The 22,965-nt window shown below is 31.5% G+C and overlaps 2 protein-coding genes and 1 pseudogene across 2 annotated transcripts; all 3 read left to right on the top strand.

Annotated features, from left to right (window-relative positions):
- The first annotated feature begins 2,830 nt into the window (after positions 1 to 2,830).
- LOC108849257 (BES1/BZR1 homolog protein 3) lies at positions 2,831 to 5,026 on the top strand. Its single transcript, XM_018622803.2, has 2 exons — positions 2,831 to 3,163; positions 4,204 to 5,026. The coding sequence occupies exons 1-2, from the start codon at positions 2,948 to 2,950 to the stop codon at positions 4,816 to 4,818; spliced, it is 831 nt and encodes a 276-aa protein (XP_018478305.1). The 5' UTR covers positions 2,831 to 2,947; the 3' UTR covers positions 4,819 to 5,026.
- Positions 5,027 to 14,157: 9,131 nt separating this feature from the next.
- On the top strand, positions 14,158 to 16,489 carry LOC108849577 (aquaporin NIP1-2). Its single transcript, XM_018623138.2, has 5 exons — positions 14,158 to 14,387; positions 14,542 to 14,766; positions 15,203 to 15,421; positions 15,885 to 15,946; positions 16,065 to 16,489. Exons 1-5 carry the CDS (start codon positions 14,244 to 14,246, stop codon positions 16,282 to 16,284), a joined length of 870 nt encoding a protein of 289 aa, XP_018478640.1. The 5' UTR covers positions 14,158 to 14,243; the 3' UTR covers positions 16,285 to 16,489.
- Positions 16,490 to 18,208: 1,719 nt separating this feature from the next.
- On the top strand, positions 18,209 to 22,283 carry LOC108853276 (oil body-associated protein 2B-like; annotated as a pseudogene).
- Positions 22,284 to 22,965: the final 682 nt, after the last annotated feature.

The following is a 22,965-nucleotide window of genomic DNA, read 5'->3' as shown; positions in this document are numbered from 1 at the left end:
ATTTTTTGCATTTTAATACCTAAACCTACACGGCTACATTATACTTTCATCTTCAGGACTAACAGTAACGTGTAAACAGTCTCTGATCTGGATTCGAGTCTTCTCTCTCTCTATCAGAAATGTCAAGCCCATTGAGTCTTCTATTGCTTATTTGCATCTTTGTATAGGAACTACATATACATTCTCTCTATTATATAAGACTTACCTATAAGTGCATATGTACGTCTACGTGTCTAGTTCACTGACCCGTATGTCTTGATGTATCCCGAAAACGTATATCTAAAGTCTGGTTTCAGTCACAAATAATATTTAACTTGCAATAAGACAAACGATATACTAAGAAAAATTAGGCATTCAGCAAACTGGAAAGCTCCGTACTTATACAATCAATATTTTATATATTGTGTATTGGTGGTCAACATGTAAGAGAAATTACAAAACTAAAAGGGTTGAAGCATGCAACTATCATGTGTTCTTTTTTTATGCAACCAACTATCATGTGTTCATTTTCCATATTTATATAGTATTACATATATAACGTATGTATAATTGATAATTAATGTACATGTAACACCGTCGCACGCGTATGTTGTATATATATCACATATATTTATAGATACAAAAGGCAAGTATGGGTGAAAGTGGCCGTGCCCACCATGGAGAATATAATGTTACATCTTCCCATGAAAACATTTAAGGCTGTGGTAAGCATTTCATAACTATTTGCAAATTGATAATTTCTGGACAGTGAGTCGCATAAACAAGAAGCAATGAGTGCTTGTTTTAATACTCAAAAACATAAGTTCAACTTGTAACAGTTTTCTTAGTTCATTTAAACTTTTGTGGTAATTTTTTTTTAATTTTTGACTAGGATTTCCACGTTATTCTAATCAACTCAGAGTAAAAACGCAACAACTTCAGTATAAAGAAAGGCTTGCAAGGATAGGAGTAGATGTTTTCTTGAAGGAAACTACAAAATTAAGAAATATTCATCTGGTGTTTGAAGTTTCCGGCGATGAGAAGGGAGCAATTTTGATGAAGATGATGATACGACCCATACAAACTTCGAGACTACTCTACATTCATCTAATTGCAGTCGCAGTTGCAATTACTGTATTAATTCTTACCAACAGACCTATTAGATTAGTGGTTAGGCTAGCGTACGTATTGGTGTTGACGTGTTGTTGTGTTTCTAGTTCAAAATCTGGTAAAATGGCATTTTATACTGTGTATTTGGTATTAGTAAAAGCTAATTCTAAACCTAAAAGATTAATTAATTTTTTTTTGCTAAAGTTGTAAATATCATTATTTGTAATGAAAGTTTGATTAAAGAGAAATTGAAATCTAATCTGCTCGAAAGATATGCAGATCCTAAAGGACACAAAAAGGTTTAAAAAACAACCATAGAACCTAAGAGAGAACTTAAGGTTCAAACTTCTCTACGTTTAAGAGAAAAAGGTAACTAAGAGCAACTCCATCCCTAAACTCTATTTTGGGGTTCATAGCATTTAATTTAAAAGATTAATAATTAAATAAAATGAGTTAAGAACTTTCTAAAATTTAGGAGTCCATTGGTGAATCAAAATTAAACTCGAGATTGAGTTCATCGGGATGGAAAAATATATCGGCGCTAGGATTCCGGTAAAACATAAACTCCCTATCTCCATCGAAATTGATCTTTTCATCAGCGACGCCGTTTTTCCTCAGGATCCCAACCAACATGTGGCCGAATTCGTTGTCGCCGTCGAGTTTTCCGACGAAAGCTGAACGCCTGCCGAAACGAGAAACAGCGATGACGACATTAACCGGAGCACTGCCGAGAGCTTTGAGGAAACCTGGAGCTTCGGCGAGTGAGACGCTGGACTCGGTGGAGATAATGTCGACGGAGAAGATTTACGAGATGCAGAGAAGAGTGGAGTAGTGGGGGAAGAGGAAGAAGTTAACAAGAGTCACTCATATCGTGCCACGTTGCTAAGGATTCACTTCTAAGACCAGCTCCATCGGTGAGCTTTAAAGGAGTCTTTATCTTTTAAAAAAAATGAAAAATAATTAATATTGATGAGAGAGAATAGAAAAAATTCTTACCGTGGATGTTTAAAGGGTTGGTTCTTAAGATGAAGGAACAAATGTCATTACACTACTGTCTCAATTGGTTTTACAAAATTAATGCAGAATTAAATCATTATAATAACATTATCTTTTTTGTTTTAGGAACTTCTATGGGTTACAACCGATGGAGCTGCTCTAAAAACACTAATCTAAGGAGCACCTCTTAACTATACTGACTATTATATTTACTTTTTATTTAAAAAGTGTTAAGGAACTTCCCTATAAACCTCATAAAAGACCCCAATGGAGGTGCTCTAATGTAAAATATGTTACATATTCGTAGTGCCTCTTTAGACATGGATAGGCCGTAGTTGGATAATTGATGTCACTGGATAAGAATAAGGTCAAGTGATATATATCAGTTAGATTTTTTTTTTGGTCTTGGTTTACAAATAGACATTATGTTTTTTTTTTTCTGAAAACTAAGAAAAGCAAGATATATATATATATATATATATATATATATATAAACCAAGATGATATTCTTGACCATTTTATTTCTAATTTCGAATAAAAAGCATGGAACTGTTCAACAAAAAATAAACAATTCTCCTTTGTATACAAACCGGTGTCGTTTCACGGTCAAACATAATTTCCAATCTCTACTTTATTGAAAAGCTTGAGCACGTGTAAACACAAAGGGGGTATACATGTAAATTAAAGTACACATGTATGGTTATTCGTCTTTTCTCACCCCTGGTAAGTGCTTGTTCATTTATTACTCACCAAAACCCAAAACAAAAAGAATAAGAAAAAAAAGCGCCAAAGTTAGTTTTCTGCTCCGGCGAGTTTTCTCTCTCTATCAGCTAACAATTACAAGAAGAAGAAGGAACGGTAGATGACTTCGGGGACTAGAACGCCGACGTGGAAAGAGAGAGAGAACAACAAACGGCGAGAGCGGCGGAGACGGGCGATTGCGGCAAAGATATTCACGGGGCTTAGGATACATGGGAACTTCAAGCTCCCTAAACACTGCGATAACAACGAAGTTCTTAAAGCTCTATGTAATGAAGCTGGTTGGACCGTCGAAGAAGACGGAACTACTTACCGGAAGGTAATCCAAAAAAAAAAACTCTATCCTTGATTTGATAGAAATAAAAGTTTTTCTATGTTATACAAATCGCCCGGCTGTGAATTAATATTTCAATTTAGTTGTGAATGCAAACGTCAGATCAAAACCGTTCTGGTGAACTGAAACAAAAGCATGAATGTTGTTTGTGTAAGATTCGCTGATGCTTAAACACTCTCTGTTCACATTCAGATCAGAATATTACCTGTAAACTAGTTTACCCTAAGCTAGTTACAATGTCAAACAAGAATTCTAGGGTATTATCGTCATTTAGCTCTCTATTCGTTTTCTGTAGCAGTGGCTTTTTCTTTTTTTGGCTATAAATTTTCATTTTGTGTTTTTGTTTGGTTACCTTTTGCTTTAATTAAAAACTTTAGTACAGCGATCGAGGAAGACTTTTTTTTCTCCCTTTTCAGACTAGCGACGCTTTCTCTGAAATTTCTTTCTTTGTTTTTGCTCACTTTCACACTTGCATTTTGTTACACTTTTTTTTTTTTTGCTAAAACATTTTGTTACACTTGACATCGAAAATAAAATTTAATTAACCTTCCAAAAAACTATCCATTTCACATAATAAAGGACCTCGCACGAGTGTTTATTTGTTTTTCTTTGTTAACTACTTAAATCCAATTTAAATTGTCGTAATTGTTGCTGAGTCAGTCAATGGGCTAGACTGGTAAAGTGATTTCTTTTTTGCCAATATTTAATCATGATGTTTGTGTTTTGCTTGTGTGGGGGAAGAATAAAATGGAATTATTCATTGTTTGACTACTAAATGCCAAAAAAATCGTTGTTCTTTTTCTTTCTTAGTTGCATTTGGATTTTCAACTTGTCAATGATGGTATCATCTTGTTCGTCCTCCCCAGCTTTTGCAATAGCAAAAGATTGTTTTTTTGGCCGCTGTACACCAAACAATATCATTGTTCTATACTTTCTTTCTTTTCTTGGTACATATGGAGTTTCAATTATCAATCATTATGTCCTTTTTGTTTCTAACCAGCTTTTGCATTTTGTTAACTTTGTAGGGATGCAAACCATTGGATCGAACGGAACTCATGATTGGTTCTACTTCAGCGAGTCCATGCTCATCCTACCAACCGAGCCCTCGTGCCTCCTACAATCCAAGCCCTTCATCCTCCTCATTCCCTAGTCCTACAAACCCATTTGGTGATGCTAACTCACTAATCCCATGGCTCAAAAACCTCTCTTCTAACTCACCTTCCAAGCTTCCTTTCTTCCATGGAAACTCTATTAGCGCTCCCGTGACTCCACCATTGGCTCGAAGCCCTACTTATGATCAAGTAACCATCCCTGACTCTGGATGGCTCTCTGGAATGCAGACCCCACAGAGCGGACCGTCTTCTCCAACTTTCAGCTTGGTTTCAAGAAACCCGTTTTTCGACAAAGAGGCTTTTAAAATGGGTGATTGTAGTTCACCAATGTGGACTCCTGGACAAAGTGGAAACTGCTCTCCAGCTATTCCTGCTGGTGTTGATCAAAACTCTGATGTACCAATGGCTGATGGAATTGCGGCAGAGTTTGCGTTTGGAATGGTGAAACCTTGGGAAGGAGAAAGGATACATGGAGAGTGCGTTTCAGATGATTTAGAACTTACACTTGGAAACTCAAGAACCAGTTGATGGTTTCAAAGAAGTATCAATGCCGTTTGCTATCTATCAACTTTCTTATCAAATTAATTTTCATCTCTTACTTTCCTTTCCATATTTTGTATGTTTTTTTTAATTCAGTGTGATGATAAAAAGTGATTGAGAGAAAAAGAAACATTTTGAACTCTTTTTTCTTGTGGTCTTTTGACTGGAATTGTAGTTAAAATTTATTTATCGTCTTGCCATGTTTTTCTTATTATTTGTAGAAAGTCGATTTGAGATTAGTAATGTTATTAATACAGTGGAATATTCATATAAAATATTCAAGCCAAATTGGACTTCTATACCATTTTGAACGCGGATTACGTTGAAATATTTTGTACTTTTGCATGCAAAAGATAACAGAAAACTAGGTTTGATTGGTAAGGACTATTGTGACTGTAACTTTAGATTTTGGCCGTAGAAATTTTGGCTTTAAAACTGTGACGGTAGTAAAAATCATAAAAATGAGATTTGTTATTTTATACATGAACATTTGTTATTAAAAATAAGATTTATGTTATTTCATTAGTTTTTATTTTTAATGATATTTCCACTTTATATATGCATTAGGTTATAAATTTATTAAGAGAATTGAGAGAATTGCCCAATTTTTAATATAAGTTACTATTTTTAAAAATAAAATATTTAGATATTAATAGTGAATTTTTGAAAAATGGTAGGCAATATGGATTTTAAAATAACAAGGAAGAAAGGTAAATGATTGATTCATAATTTTTTTCAAAATATAGTTAATATAGATTTCTATAAAGATTATAATGATGACAGGAGAAGAAAAATCATTTTTTAAAAAAGAAAAATATATTTTGTTTCCGAAACCTTATTTACAGAGATTCTAGAAAAAACCAAGACAAAAGAAGAGAGATAATTGAATATCGACTTTAAACCGTTGTCTTAGACTGGTGAATTTTGGCTGTTAAAACTGTTAGTATTATTTTAAATATTGAAAAATAAGTTAATAATCAAATCATAAAAACAGTAAATAATATTTAAAACTTTTCACTATAATATTTGAAAATTTTAGATACTTTAAAAGCATTTAAAAACTTGATTGGTGAAATATAGACTTTAAAAACTTTAGAACTAAGTCAATTCCTTTAAAACCAAACCCCGGTGAGACCCGTGATTGAAGAAAAAAGAGTTGTTAAGACTATGAAATCTTCTTCTTTTTTCTATCAAAAGATTTGGTTTTTTTATTAAAAGACTAGCAAATCTTCTAAAACCTTGAAAATATTAATACCAATGGCCAGGGATGGACAAAATATCTGTAAATTTTGATTCGATTTGTTATCCATCTCGATTTGGAACAAAAAATCTGGATATCCGTAACTCTAAGAAGCAAAACAAATATTAAAATACAATTTTCATAAGAAACTAAGCAAATCACAAATAGTAATATTTTAAGAAATAGATATCCGATCCGATCCGTTATATGCATATATATATACTATATTTAAATATATATATATATATATACAAAAGTTATATAATATTATATTTTATATAAGTTTTACATTATTTTATTTACTAAATTTATTAGAATTTTAAAAGGTAAATAAGTTTTTATTTTTGTAATAAAATATTAACATTTTATTATTATTTTATTTTCTATTTTTTACAGATAAAATTAGATATCCTGTTAAAATTTAAAATTTTCTGGATATCTGGAACACCGAATATCCAAATAACAACGGATCAAATCTGATTAGATAATTGATTATTTAGACAAAATGGATTGAATCAAAAATATCTTCAAAATTTTGGATATCCATTCGTGTTCACCGATTGCCACCCTAGATTAGTTGAAAGACCAAAGATATGTCCAGGAGAAGTCAAGTCGTCCGTAAGTAAATCCAGTGGAAAAGTCAACGAAAAGTGATGACCACATGTGCCTGATATTTTTATTTAACGTGACAATATGATTTTGGACCGTAAGTACATTTTTGACTTCAACCTAACTGCACTTGGACTTCGGTAGAAGTTTTACGATACTGTCACAGAATTGCTTAGTGGATCCTAATTGATGCACAAAATATTCTAAATGGGCTAAATGGTTCGTTTTTAGGATGAGTGTTGTCCTCGTAGGGTGAAACAATAACTTTCTTAATCTTTTTTTGCTTTTGACTAAAACTATATATATACATATATAATTTTTTTTTTTGGTAATCCAGGATTCCCGGTTCGCGGATCAATCTCCGGGTCCGGTCAGGCAGCGGTCCGCTTCACCCGGGAGGGTTTTACCTGAACTGGATCGAACCCAGTACTGCTTTGGTGTCCAGAGCGAAGCAAGGTAGCTTCCGCATAGGAGGATCGAACCCGAATGGTGTCTGCCACCAAGGCCCGTCTTACCACTTGGACTACTTCGTCCGGACTATATACATATATAATGAAACAAAGGAAACACCATTTGGCAAAAAAAAAAACAAAGAAAACACCATTTCCAATTGTTGTGTTTGAAAGAATTATATAAATTTATTTATTATTAGTTCAACTCTATCTAATTTATAGATAAATAATACTTCCTAAAAATAATAATTAATCTTTTTTGCTTTTAACTAAAACTATATAATGAAACAGAGGAAACATCATTTCTAATTGTTGTGTTTGAAAGAATTTTACTACTCCTTTTATTTTTAAATATAAGTAGTTTAGTGAAAAGTATTAATATCAAGAAATTATTAATTTTCACAAAGAGTCATTTAATGTGTAACTAATTTATATTTATTTTATTGGTTAATCAATATTTAATAACTACAAAAATGCATTGAAATGTAAAAACAATTTATATTTTTGAAATAACTTTTCTCTAAAATTATTTATAATATGAAACAGAGGAAATATTACGTATTGAATTTTGGCAAAATAAAACTATAAATAATCAATAAATAAATTTTATTTAGGGTAGTGTAATACTCCCTCTGTTTCATAATACTTGATGTTTTATCATAGTGCACAAAGATTAAGAAAATTGTATTTTTTAATAAAAAATATTTTTAAAGATATAATTTTAAAATCAATTAACCAATAATAAAAAAGACTGTGAAATCTAATTGGTTGAACAGTTTCCAATAAAGTTAAAGTAACCTTAAAATCTCAAAACTTCAACTAATTTGAAACAAAATTATCCTTCTAAAATATCAAGTATTATGAAACGGAGGGAGTACATTTAAAGCAGTTTGCCATGTTACAATGAAGCAAAGGTATACTCATAAGACCTAAACTAATGCATGCAGCGTAGCAGTCACTAGATGAATTCATATGACGCATAGATTGCTGTGGAGGTACGTATACATGACGTTTCTTTTGAGACTTTCGAAAAAGTAATCATGCTACGTACATTAAAATCCAAACTCTAGCCTAGAGCACACTTGGATTTGACTCTGATAGTTGAAGAGCCCACGAATAAATGAGGGAACCGTGATTAGGTTATAAACGACTTCTACGACAGTAGGTAATTAATTTCAGCATAGAATCATAAACAGCAATGTGTAGTAATTAAAGTCGTTGTCTGCCACAAAACTCATGAAATCTTAACTAACCCCTTTTATGTTTATGGCTCTAGAGTCAAAAAGCCTAAGATCTTCACAAGATTAAAGCATTTAGTAGCATTTAGTAACTTTTAGCAAGTGCCCATATCATTTTAGTCAAATATTACATATATGAATCAATAATTTACATATGCATAATTATCACTTATCTAACTATGTTTCTGGTAAAAAAAACACTATGTTTCTGGTATTTTTGTAGTTCACTATATATATACACACTAAAGTAAAATGTTCAGGTTTTATGCCAAATTTTTAAATTTCTTACAGAAACTACAAACATAACTAGTAACATAATTCCAAAAATAATCTAAACAACAAAGAAACAATTATCTTGGTCACTTTACACGGATATTGACCTATGTTTTAGGTTCTATTTGAATATCCGGAAAAAGAGTTTATCCGTGGACTACACCTCCTTTTGGGGATTAATCTGGGCCTCTCCATGGATTTGGAATATCCCAGGTTAATAAAAAAAAAAGAGACAATTACAACAATGTTGACTGTAGCAGAAGGCTACACCCGTATACTAAGAGCACCTCTATCAATAGGTTCTCCTATGATATAAAACTAAAAATAAATAGAAATGAGAAAAAACAGAATAGAAGAAGAGGCATAATTTTTTGTCCGAACCTCTGATGCTTATTTGTGAAACTATAAATGATATTCCTTTTCTAACATAAATAAAATTTAAATATTTAATACGGAATATAATAAATATGATTATTTTCTGTCAGAGAAATTTAGTTTATAAGTAATTAATAATGTTGCTCTAAAGAAAAGATAGCGAAACGAGCTTGGTCCAAAAGAACTGGGAAGGAGTGAGAAGAATAAATGGTTGTTGCGAGCTATCAGTAAAAGATGATCTCTTCTTTTTTGAAGAAAAGACGGTTTTGCAGCTTCCGAGAAAAAAACCGGACACTTTCCCACACAAAGAACCCCAAGCAAAGACCGCTTATCAACCAGACAATGTCCAACACCGGCAGCATGAGAGGGGAGAGAGGGGGGAGGGGGAGGGGCGGGGGGGGGGGGGGGGGGGGGGGGTGACACCAACTCACCGATAATATCGTCGTTTGGACGATAGCATGTGTATTTTTGCAAAACTTGTTTTCATATTCCTCTGGTGAATTTTTCCTAATTACCAAAAAGTTTATACCAAAACTCTTAATTTTATTCAAACCCGAAACCATATTATAAGTGAGTGTTGATTACTAGTTTAGCAAAAGGAAGTGTTGATTACTCGAACATACAACATCTAGGTTACCTCTAAACTTTACTTCGTATATCTTTGTAGTTGAGTAAACAAAACTTAGGACTTATGTGATGAAGTCTTATTAAATAATATTCGATTTTCACATCAATAAATAAATAAACACTGGCTTGAAAAATAGTCCACTTTTTTTTTCTAAATCCAAATGTAAAGTCATGTGGGAATGGGATCTCCGTTGAAGGTAAATGTAAATAGTGGGAGGTTAGAGATTCTGCATGCGCACTGGAACATACTATAACCATAGTCACTTTTAAAGTACACATTTTCGTTATGGTTCATCATTAAATTCATAACTCTAATAGTCATTGCTATTATTTAACTGAAACTTTCAAACTCGATGGACGACGCATTAGTCAAAGTCTCGATTTAAAAGAAACTTGTGCATTATGTCAATGACAATAGTATTAGTTATCTTCTCGACCAATAACATTGTATCTTGATATGAGTAACATTATTATTGAAATTTCCGTGACATAATTATTATGAAATCAACACGACATTGTGCATTCAATAGATTCATCCCTTTTCGAGCTTTCTTCACTTATTATTCAGTTAATATGACGATATTTATTCCAGCTATATAAAATTCCTTTCTAGACATTATTGTATGCCGGTCTAATAAATCAATCTATAATCTTTTCTTTTCTTAATTGAACGTAGCTTTCGTTATGAAACGTTTTACTTATTATTTGATCATATAGTAAAATAAAATAAATGTCCGGGGTTAATTAATGGCCAAAAGAATACTACAAGCTTCGGTAGAAAAATGGTTGTTAAATGTTAGTGTATTAATTGACTGTAATGTCTCAATAATGTCTCAGTAAGTACTTAATAAATCAAATAGAGGCAAGGTTAATACTCCCTCCGTCTCTTTTTTTAGGTCGTTTTAGAGATTTTGTTTTGTATCAAAATATTAGTCGTTTACAAACTCCAATGTAACATTTGATCATTTTTTACTTTATATACCCTTTGAAAACATAAATGCACAAACAAATTTAAGGTAAAAAAGACAAAACAGATATTATATGCTTAATCCAAGTGAAATATCTAAAACGACTTAAAAAAGATACGGAGGGAGTAATAGTTTAATGGAAATGTTTTGGGCGGTGGATTGTCTTAAATCAATACGTGTTGACAACGTCATCTTTAAATCTTCCATGGCCTCAGCTCGTACGTTTTGCTCACAACTCAATCACTATTCCGATACACATCGTTTCACCAAAAACATATTTGATATGTTGCAAGAGTTTAGATATTGATGTTTGGAGTATAGGTTGGCTAAAACTACTGCAGAAACCGGGGGCGGACCTACAGTAAAGTAGGGTGTGGCACATGCCACATACTACAAATATAATTTTTTTGTACACACATATAGCTGGTTGCTGTCTGTAGCTCTTTTGGTTAAAAAACTTGCATCAGTGCTCCACTCTTCATGAGTTCGAACCTTTACTTCTCCTTTTCAGTTTTTTTTTCCTGTAACTAGGCTAAAGATAAATAATCTGATAACTAAAAAAAAAAAACTCAAGTCTCAACGCCAAAACCAGAGATAAAGCTGATGTTAACACAATAATTTTTTTTTCTACACATTTTATTTTCTTTTAATCACTTTTCATAAATATATATTCTTTTTTATTTTGTTGTTAAAAAAAATTTATGAGTGATTTTCTTTTCTTAAGTATATAGTTATCTAAAATAAAAAATTGCACTATATTTTGTTATTTATTTGTATTAATTTAGTGCTCAAAAGATTAGTATTTATTATTATAATACTGAGATTAAAATAACAGCTATACAATGTTTGTAATGAAACTATATGTGTAATATATAATTATATCTTAATATATAATGTCGTTTATTTTTAATTGTTATATAATTGATTTATTAATTTATAATTAACATTTTTGTACATAATATATATGGTGCCCCATATTAACTTATTTTCTAGATCTGCCACTGCCAAAAATCAGCGTTTATATCGTACGCGATGGCTTGACCAACTCAGCTGAAGATAATGGCAGCTAGATCAGCCAAAATCAAAATTTGGAGACTATATAGTAATTTAGTAAAGTTTATAAAAATTCTAAAATAATTTTGTGAATCTATATTGTAGAACTTATGTTTTTTTTTTAATTATAGGAAATTATAAACCAATTTGTCATTTATGTGTAGAACCGGCTTTGTTGATATCCCAACAACTTAAGGACCCTCAATCTTGAGTTTGTGCTTCTCCCCTTCTCATAAGGAGATATCGATTGTGTCCTGAAGTTTATTATCTTATGGCTCCAATCTTGGGCATTTGTTTATGGTTGATTATCTTCCTTTTGTAGTCTCAATTATTTTCTTATATGGTCTAAGTAGTAATATCCAACTTTTGAAAAAGAGATTTAGCATATCTTGAATGATTTATTTACCAAACATGTGACTAAATTTATAACGAACTAATAATACTAAAAATGATTTCCCGTGATCCGTGGCTCATGATCATTATTATATAACAAGTTTGTATTCTGGAGTTTTAAGTCACCTTCCCTTCTCATGGGAAGACGATAGAAAAGTCAAAAGAATGTCATATGATTTATCCATACAAAATTCAATGTATGTCCGAAGTGTTAAAATTTGGGGACAAATCACAGAAGCATAAAATATAACAATGGATGTTCTCACCTCCAATGACATATTTAATTTCATTTATTCAATTTTATATATATTTTTTTTCTTCTCACCATCTTCATACGTCTTCAACTTTTGGCAAATATGGAACTAAATTAAAAATCATTGATGTATATGTGGTGAGATAAACCAGATCATCACATATATATATATATATATATATATATAAGTACGCTGAAGCAGGGTTTGGAGACAACAATTATGGATTGGTGCAGATTCGTGAAAGTCTGTCTAATATTTAGTTAAAATCCAAAATTGTGAACTGCATAGAAGAACCTTTTTTGGCATATTGCACAGATTTCAGTGTTACACTTTACATACTACTATATTGGAGAAGACCTTTTTTTGGGCATAAGATATTGGAGAAGACCGTAACACAGAATTGGAAATTGAATTCCGAGGTGAAGTTTGATACGGTCTGGTCAGGCGATATAAGTTATGCCGGTATCTAGACTCGAATAACTTCTTACTTTTGTAATAACTCTCGTACTGTTTGTTTTATATCAAAAGAGTGTCCATATTTTCGGTTGATAGTTGAAGAATTGAAGAGGCCTCATCAATTCCATCAAGTGATATTAGTTTAATTTCTCATAGATGTTTTCTTATCATAAAGTATGCATGGCCTAAATGTTTTTTTTTACGGGTCTACATGATACGAACAAATATGGGTGTCAACATCCAACAACATCTGATCGGAGAGATAAATATCTGAGATCGATTAGAATTATGAAGCATCCAGTGTTTTGCTATACCAAACTGGAAACCTTTTTTCTTATAAATTAGATAATTCAGATTAGATATAATTTTAAACGTATGCATAATATTTTTTTATAATTATGTAATAATAAAAGAGAAATTATATATATTTTGAGATTACCTATAATGAAGAATGCGATCTTTTATAAAAAAAACTATATAAGTATCAAAAAAATTATTCTTAAGCTGTTATATGATATTTCATAAATTTTAATACGGATATAGACCAAATTTGGATTCATATATTTAATTAATTATTTTATATGTGCTTATCTAGCATTACAAACATGCGAGACATTAAATTTCATTTATTTATATGATTTCAAATATATATATATATATATATATATATATATTGATAATTCGTTGATAAAAAAAAAGGAAATTCTAGATTCTAGTAAGTTTCTGAAAAATAACTAGGAAAATGGATAATTTTTTGGACATGGATATAAATATTTTATGGAAGGTTCGTATCCAATAATTTTAAACTCGATTACCTGGCATAACTTTGTCACTCGGAAATATGGATAAATGCCACATCGATGCTATGACGATCACATTAACCACATGATGTGGATAAAAAGTAAATGATTTCCTTTTTCAACTTATGGAATTAATATGCTTTTACGGATAAGACCAGATATATTCATTTTTTGCTAGTAAAGGAATTATATACCAAGAATTTAGAGAAATAAGATTACTTTACGAAAGTATAAGAGCAATTATTAAAAGTATATTTACAGATATTAAAACTTAAACGTAATGCACATAAAATAACAACAGATTCATGGATGTATAGTAACCAATGAATAAAAAAAGTAAAAGAAGATAATATTATTTTACAATTTATATACAAAATAATATAGCCAGATATACTAGTTTCTTTTGTCAAAAATCCCAAGAGATATATGTTAAGTTTTTAATAAGGAAAAGTAAAAATGGTCAAAAAGATATCTTGTGAAATAGTTTCCTACTAAACATATGATCAGTTAATAATTTAATAAAAATGTGAAAAGTCCAACCTCTTTCTCTCTCCCTCGCGATTGTCAATAAATTGGAGATAATCGCCACCAAACTCTTTCACACAAGTCGTAACGGTCCTTCAAAGAAATTTGTTTTCTTTTCTTCTTTGGTTCTGAAAAGAGAAAATCTACATTATGGCGGAGATCTCGGGAAACGGCCATGGTGACTCCAAAGAAGGAGCAGTGACGGTGAACATCAACCAAGAAGTCGAACATACCACAAAACCCATGAAGAAACAAGACTCTGTCCTCTCGTTCTCTGTCCCTTTCTTACAAAAGGTATTCACTTCTGTTACTCTTAATCTCAAAACAATAAAAACAAAAAAAAAGTCTTTCACCGATCTCTCTGGTGTTTAGACTCTCTTCGATGAAAACTTCTTCTGAGAAATGAATTACTCTGTTTCTTATTTTGTTACTATTGCTCTGTTTTCAGTTGATGGCCGAGATTCTCGGAACGTACTTTTTGATATTCGCCGGTTGTGCATCGGTGGCTGTTAACGCCCAACACGACAAAGCCGTGACTCTTCCGGGGATAGCCATCGTTTGGGGACTCACCGTCATGGTTCTTGTTTACTCTCTCGGTCACATCTCCGGCGCTCATTTCAACCCGGCCGTCACAATTGCTTTCGCATCTTGCGGCCGTTTCCCTCTCAAACAGGTCAACACGTACCCACAATATATATTGATCAAGTTTTGTTTTTATGTGTCATTTTGAGTTTGATGAACAAACTATAACCTTGACGTTTTGTGTTTGATAACTCTAGCTTAGCTGTCTTCTTGATTGTATTGCACGCAACCAATTTTAATAATAAGTTGTTTTTTCTTAGCCAAAGTTTTTATTGTACATTACAGTTTTATTTATTTATCTTTCGAAAATTTAATTTCTGAAAATAGTTTGTCAGTTTGTCAGAAGTTACAAAAAAAAAAAATAGTTTGTCAGACAAGTTTTTAAAAAGAAATTATCCAAATTAAATCAATCATTTGCTAAATTCCATATTCAGCTCAAGTGAATTATTTAAAACCGATTCACCTTTAATGCGACAGTAAACTACATTTTGCTAAAGTTTATTTATATAAATTCTTTGATATTTTAGGTTCCGGCTTATGTGATATCACAAGTGATCGGATCGACGCTTGCGGCGGCGACTTTGCGACTTTTGTTCGGACTTGATCAGAATGTTTGCAGTGGGAAACATGACGTGTTTGTCGGAACATTACCGTCGGGATCTGATCTACAGTCATTTGTGATAGAGTTTATAATCACTTTCTACCTAATGTTCATCATTTCCGGCGTTGCAACAGATAATAGAGCGGTTAGTATTTCAAAATCTTCTTACACTGCATGGAAGGGAAACTATACAGTATTTCAACAAATATATATGTTGTCAAATTTGATTGCTGTTTGTTGGGGATTCTTGCTATTTTAAGCATGTTTGTTTTAACTTTTGCTAGTATTACCAAGTTAAAAAAATACTTTAGCTTTTGACCAAAAAAAGACTTTAGCTAATTTTTTTTCCATTTTACCTTTTAAGGTTTTTGATGAAAATGGACTGCGTACACTAATTTATAGTTTTCTCTTTGATTTTGAAATTTTACTACTAGGAAAACAATACTATATTTTTCTTGACCGAAATATTTTCCTAGTTCTCTATCGTTTATTTATTTACGTTGTTATGATTAGCTCAGCAATTACATATGCATTTATGATAAAACTAATTAATATTGGACCCGTTGACAAAAAAAGTGATTGATTTTGGACCCAAATGTAACAATCAGATTGGAGAACTTGCCGGACTAGCAGTAGGGTCGACGGTGCTACTTAACGTGATAATTGCCGGGTAATTATTTTTATTTGTAACATATTTATATGTTACCGTTGTGCATATATATTTTTTTCTTTACCAAAACACTAAAATCGATATGGGGTTTGTTTATCTTTTTTCTCTTCTGAATCAGACCGGTGTCGGGAGCTTCGATGAATCCAGGAAGAAGTTTGGGACCTGCAATGGTATACAATTGCTACAGAGGAATTTGGATATACATAGCGTCTCCAATTCTCGGTGCGGTTGCGGGTGCATGGGTTTATAACACGGTTAGATATACCGATAAACCGTTGCGTGAAATAACCAAAAGCGGCTCGTTTTTAAAGTCCGTGCGAAATGGTAGCTCTCGTTAAGAAAACAAAGTCATGGCTACGTTAAGTTAGTCATCGAAGGTTATGTTGTATTTTCAAATATTAGAATTTAGAAGTAACGAGTGTTTTGGTAATTGAGTTTCTCTAAATGGGTAAGTATAGCTCCTATTAAAAGTGTAAGCATGTATGCTATGTAACGAATATATAAAATCAATTTACCCAAAAAAAAAACTATGAGTTTCTTTCATGCCTTTAGTCAAAAAAAAAAACTATGAGTTTCTTTTTTTTTTTGAGAAAAAACTATGAGTTTCTTTTTCTGAATAAAATCTGTTATCTTGTTTAAAAATTACGAAAACAATCTTCACAAAATCAAAATACAAGTCAATCTTTTATAATCAATCTACTATATAACTTTTGTTGGTGTAGGGATTGTATAATTAGAAACCCCAGGAAAATATGAAATGGATATTCAAACCCTTGAACTATAATAAACTTCCATAAACACATTATCATTTTACCAATTTTTGTTATATCTATATAGATATTTAGATGTATATAAACAGCCTTCAATAAATCTTTATTTTATCGTCCAAAACATGATTTGATACTTGTCCAAAATATTCGCCGTACTCTATCCCGTCGCCTCTATAAGAGCATCTCCCATATAAAATTCTATTTTTTCCTTCAAAATAGATAAAAAATAAATATGAAGTAAAATTGCTCCAATTCTACTTTATTTTTCACTCCATAATGGAGTCATGAATAAAAAAAAATAGATTACTTTATTTATGGAGTAAACTTCAAAATAAAATAAGATATGAAGTTGGGTTGGAGCATTTGTTACTCCATATTCACTTTTACTCTATTTTAAAGTAAAAATGAAGTTGAGTTGGAGATGTCCTAATTACCCAATTCCATGACGATAAATGAACCGTCTTACGCGCATGTATGAAAACAGTTCCTCGCTCCAATAATTTAGTTTGGTTTGTGTTTATGCTGTTGAAGGTTTTGTATATATAAATGTACATATTTATATACACATGTATATATTTGTGATTCCAATAAAATGTTTTCATACATGCGCATAAGACGGCTCATTAATCGTCGCGGAATTGGGTAGTTATAGAGGGTTTTTATTTTTATTTCACATTTCTAGATTCTTTGAAAACGGTGTAATTTTGATAACTGTACACGGTTATCTACGTGTTATAAAATCTACTCCCTCTGTTTTTATTTGTAGGTAGTTTAACATAAAAGCACGCATATTAAGATTTTTTAACTTTTTAGAAATCAGCAAGCAAAATACATTGCTTTATCTATAACACATTCATTTTTTCTGGAACATTTAATTATAGAGCAAGGTTATTGCTATTCTCAAAAAGAACATTCAATTCAAAAGTAACACTCTTTAGTTAAATGTTTTTTAATTATATATTTCATTACTTTGGAATCTGTAACACTTTATATTGTGAAACAAATCTATTTTGCTAAAACTACCTGCAAATAAACAGAGGGAGTATATAATAAAAATTATACTTAGATCATTTTCTTGTGATAATAGCTCTTTTTGTTCATTTAAGCGAAGTGACGGTTTTATTTGAAAGACGCTAAAACTATAACAGCTTTGACCAGGCCTTACGTATGGCTGTATTAATTATTATATCGATCTCTTCCTCCCTTTTTTATGCGAAATATTCGATCTTCATATTTATAGAGGATAATTTTCAAAAAATTACTAGTATTTATAGAACTCGTCAAAAAGAAGCACAAAATACGGAGTCGCTGACATTGCCAAGTGTACAATACATTGCCAGAGCTTAACAATCGACCATGTGTAACTTTGTCTACAAAACGCCAACGTTAAAATCGCTACTTTTCGCCACATCTAAACTCTCTAATAACGTGTTACATCCAAATCATCGACGTCATATTTCCACATGCAACAAGGCTTGTTAGTCGTTACGCGATGGCGTCAAGTGATAAGGCTCCCGTGGCGTGTCCAGCAAGCATCGGAGAAGATAAGGAGCCAATGGGAGATCCTACGAAGACCACTACGGCGATGCGAGAAAAAGGAACGGCTATGATGCAGTCGATGAAACCGATCAGACATATGAGTCTGCACATGTGTTCATTCGTTGCTATAGCCACGATCCTGGCCGTCAGTCGAAGTTCATATCTACGGTCACCGTGTAAACCAAGACTTTCTCCAGTGTGCCGTCTACGATTCGAGTTCCTCTAAGGCTCATCTCATAGGTACACATAGACATTGATTATTGTTGGGAAAACTCACCACACAAACTCGCTGAAGCACTCTCTGATGCACTTATCGTAGTACGTTAGAAAGTATGAGTTTGTAGATCTATGGAGAACAGAAGAAGAACACAGAATTATAGAAGATAGACACAAGAATTTGATATCCCAGGGTTCACCTAAATGTGGTTACGTCTCTAGGGCCTAGCAACAAGGCAATTCAATATAATCTTAAGTACAAAGATATAGCACCTCTCTCTCTCTCACAAGCCACAAACCGGCTTGCTTGGTCACGTTTGGACTTTTCGGACCTTGCCAACATTGAGAGAAGAATGCACACGAGCTCCTCTTATATAGTAGGAGTTTATTACATTAACCTAGTTGGATTAGGGCATTCGCCTCTTTCCATAAACCTATTAAGAAATATTCCAAAATACTTGCAACTTCTATAACTCCATGAGAAATAATATTTCCAGGAACCTATCACCTTCAATAAAGTGATATTTCATTTTTCTAATATGACATTCTTGTCTTGGTTTAAGTTATGCAATCTTGTTTGATTTCCATCACCAAATCTTGACTGACGAAGTCCCTGAAGTATTCGCTGACGTAGTCTCTGAGGTATTCTCTGACGTAGTCTCGAATCCCAACAATTATACGTATAAATGTCCAGGTTGTAACGTTGAGTATTGAAGCTTTTGCGTTAGATTATGACTTAGGATTTATGATGTGTTTTTTATTGTATTAAATTACTAGGGATCGAATATATAGTGTCAGAGAAGTTATTCGAAAGCCTCTCACCGGAGGAACAAAAGCTTTGGCATTCCCATGATTATGAGGTTCTTGATTTTTGTATACATTTCCGGTATGTTTATTATTAAACAAAGAATCAAAGATGATAAAATTGTACGTGTTGTTTGTAGATCCAGATGGCTCTTCTAGTAACTCCAAGGGTCCCAGAGCTCGTTGCAAAGCCGGAGCTTAAAAATCTTGCCAAGTCTTACGGGAAATTTTGGTGTACTTGGCAAATCGATCGTGGTAAAAAATTAGTCGTTGTGCAAAAATAAACCATATTTTTATGCAGGGCCGGTCACGTGAAATATATAAATTTAAAATGTTTACCGCTTAGGGCATCTCCAACCCAATTCCATATCTCACTCCATTTTGAAGTTTACTCCATAAATGGAGTAATCTATTTTTTGTTTATTCATGACTCTATTATGGAGTGAAAAATGAAGTAGGGTTGTAGCAATTTTACTCCATATTCACTTTTACTCCATTTTGGAGGAAAAAATAGAGTTTTACATTGGAGATGCTCTTAAGACCAACTCAATATGATATTATTAGTTTCTTTTTGTTTTGTTTTAGGGGATATTTTAGGGGGGTTATTGTATTAATTTTACAGCATTTAAATGCATTTTCGACATTATATTAATTTTACAGCATTTAAAATGTTTTAGGGGGGTCACTTGATCCCTATGAATTTTTATGACAACAATTTTACTTGTATTTTTGGTTTAAAAAACTGGTGAAATGCTGTAAAATTAATACAATGACCCCGGTAATATTTTCTCAAAGTACACTTAAATCTATGTTTCAGTTTTGTTGACCCCGGTAAACTTTGTGGCTGGCTCCGCCACACAAGATGTGAATCTAGGGAGGATCAAACCGGAGCTGGTGAAAAAGAGAGATGAAGAACATGGAATCTCGACTGAATATTCGTTAAAGCCGTCACGAGAAGAGATTTGTGGACCGGAGAAAAAGAATGTTGTCGCTGATTATCGGGTTCGGTTTAGGAAAGGCTTTGCGCTTTGATGTCGTTGAGACAGATATGAAGAAAACAGTTCCCTTCCCGTGACTTTTCTTTTTGTTTTGCTTTTTTTCCTTAATGAATTTCGAGACATTTTAAGTTCGTAAGCTTATAGTACGTGTTATATTACAAGCGTTTCAATCTATATAACTTATAAGTCAATATCTTGTGAATAGGAAAAAAATCGTGGACCTTTTTACATACACAAATAAGTTACTCCATTTTTCTATAATCTAAAAATTTAGAACTACGTAGAAAAACAAATCATCATAATGCCATAATGGTCGTCTTAATAATATATATTGTTAAGCCTTTTTCCAAAAAAAAATATATATTGTCCAATGAGAAAAAAAAATATCGGAATTTTTTGTTTTGTAAGCTGATTCGATAAAAATATAGATTCAGTTACAAAAAAAAAATATATAGATTGTCATGTTTGGACTTCGTATAAGCCCATTAGGTGTAGTGGTAGTCACGGAAAATATGTCTTGTGGCCTTATGGGATTATTCCTCTCTTTATAGTCTAGTTAAAGTAGTCTGGTCTCCTTGAGTAAGGGTGAGCTATCCAAGGATTTGAATTAGAGGAGTTTATATCAGAGTGATAAAAATGATTTATGAACAAATCAATAAGGATCTAATCGGGAATGTTGTTGACATTTGTGACACTAACCTACTTAATTTTTCAAAAGGTTTGAATCCAAATTAAACGATAAGACTTTTTAATAAGGTTTCATGAGATGATTGACATACGACGAATGCTCTTTTCTGGAGAAGGCAGTGAAGCTTCAGAAGCTTATGCTTGCAAAAAGGGCCATCGTCAAAGCTCCATCAAAGTAAGCTTTACCCTCAAGGACTTAAAAGGCTCCATCGTTCCTATATGGCACTTGTTTGGAACTTTTCCTATAATAACATAACGCTTAGTGGTTAGTTATTTATTTTGTAAATAAATTGACGAGTTACAGATTTGAGAAAAAACAATGGTGATCAAATTATGGTAGACAGCAACTTCCATCTGTTTCTAAGAGATAAATATTTAAAATTAAAAGTTTATTGATATTATATGTTTTACATTTTATGAATTTTTATTAATTAATAATTGGAAAATGTCAATTAAATTATCAACTTTTAAATTTGATTAAAATAAAGCAGTAACTTTTCGGTAAACAAAAAAAAACATTTGATTTTTGTTGACAAACCATTTTAATCATTAATTTTTGTTGACCATATCATTTTAGTTATATCATTAGTCTACAACTATAGTTGACTAACAATAACCCTAAATGTTTTTAAAGCTGATATTTTTGGCACAAATATAAATCAACAGTTTTTTTAAATTTCAAAATGTTAATATTGAAAATATACTTCTGATAACTATAACACGAATATAAATAAGAAATAATTCAAACCAAAAATATTAAAGTTTTTTATTTTTAAAATGTACTAATATTTTAAAATAATTATTGACTGTAACATTATGAAACATAATCCAGCCAGGACTATATGAATAGTTACAGAGTGACATAATTATAATTTTCTTTACAATTATTTAACTAATAATTATTAGACTAATGATATGTTAAGCAGCTATTTTAGAATATGAATAAAAGTTATTTAAAATTTATTTTGAAAATAATGATAAATTATATATTATTTATTAAATAAAAGTTAACTTTCAATTTTTGAAAAAAACTGTTGATTTTTTATTTTGCCAAAACAAACCATCAACTTTAAAAGCTATTTTAGGAATACTGTTAGTTAACTATAACTTTTGACTAATGATATGACTAAAATGATATGGTCAATGGAAGTTTATAATTAATTTTTTTTTCTCAATAAAAGTTGAGTGTTTTCTGGTTTATGAAAAATTTGGTATTTTATTTCAACCAATTTGAAAGTTCATGATTTAAATGATATTTCTATTAATAATTATAATTTCAACTTCTAAAGATTAATTTCAGTTATTCAAATACCATTGGCTTAAACTTATGAAAATAGTTAAATACAAAAATGATGTATTATAATCAATTTTAAATATTTTTCTTAATATATGTAAAACACAAAAACATACATCATTTAAAACATAGGAAACAGTTTTAAAAAAACCCACTCCGACCATGAAAGTTTGATCCAAAGGACCTGAGTTGTTTTTTTTTTTTGACGGCAAACGGTAAAGGACCTGAGTTGTTAACTCTTATAAATGACCTAATAAATATATATATATATATATATATATATATATATATATATATATATATATATATATATAATACATCTACTTTTTACCACTTTGTAATTTTACTAATTCATACATTTATCAATTATTTTCACATGCTCGAGAAATAAAATTGCAGTGTTAAGTTAAGTAATTTCTTACCAATTTTACTGTAACTCTTACTAATAAAAATAGTTTAGAGAAGGTATCCTATTAAGTTGGGATTATATTTAGGATTACGAAATAAAAAGGTAAAAAAAGAAAATGAAGTACCTTGCACGTGGGTGTATATGTTGTTTTTTTGGTCAAGTGGGTGTATATAGTTATTTGCACATAAATATGAATATCAGAAAATGCATTGTATACTGGTTTCTTATATCTCTATCACATTACCTTAAATGGGTTCATAAAGCTGGGGATCAAAGCTACACATCACATGCTATTCTTCCTC

Source organism: Raphanus sativus, chromosome 4 (assembly GCF_000801105.2).
Source record: "Raphanus sativus cultivar WK10039 chromosome 4, ASM80110v3, whole genome shotgun sequence".
NCBI lineage: Eukaryota > Viridiplantae > Streptophyta > Magnoliopsida > Brassicales > Brassicaceae > Raphanus > Raphanus sativus.
Note: the sequence above shows the minus strand (reverse complement) of the source record. Positions and strands in the feature narration are given on the sequence as shown.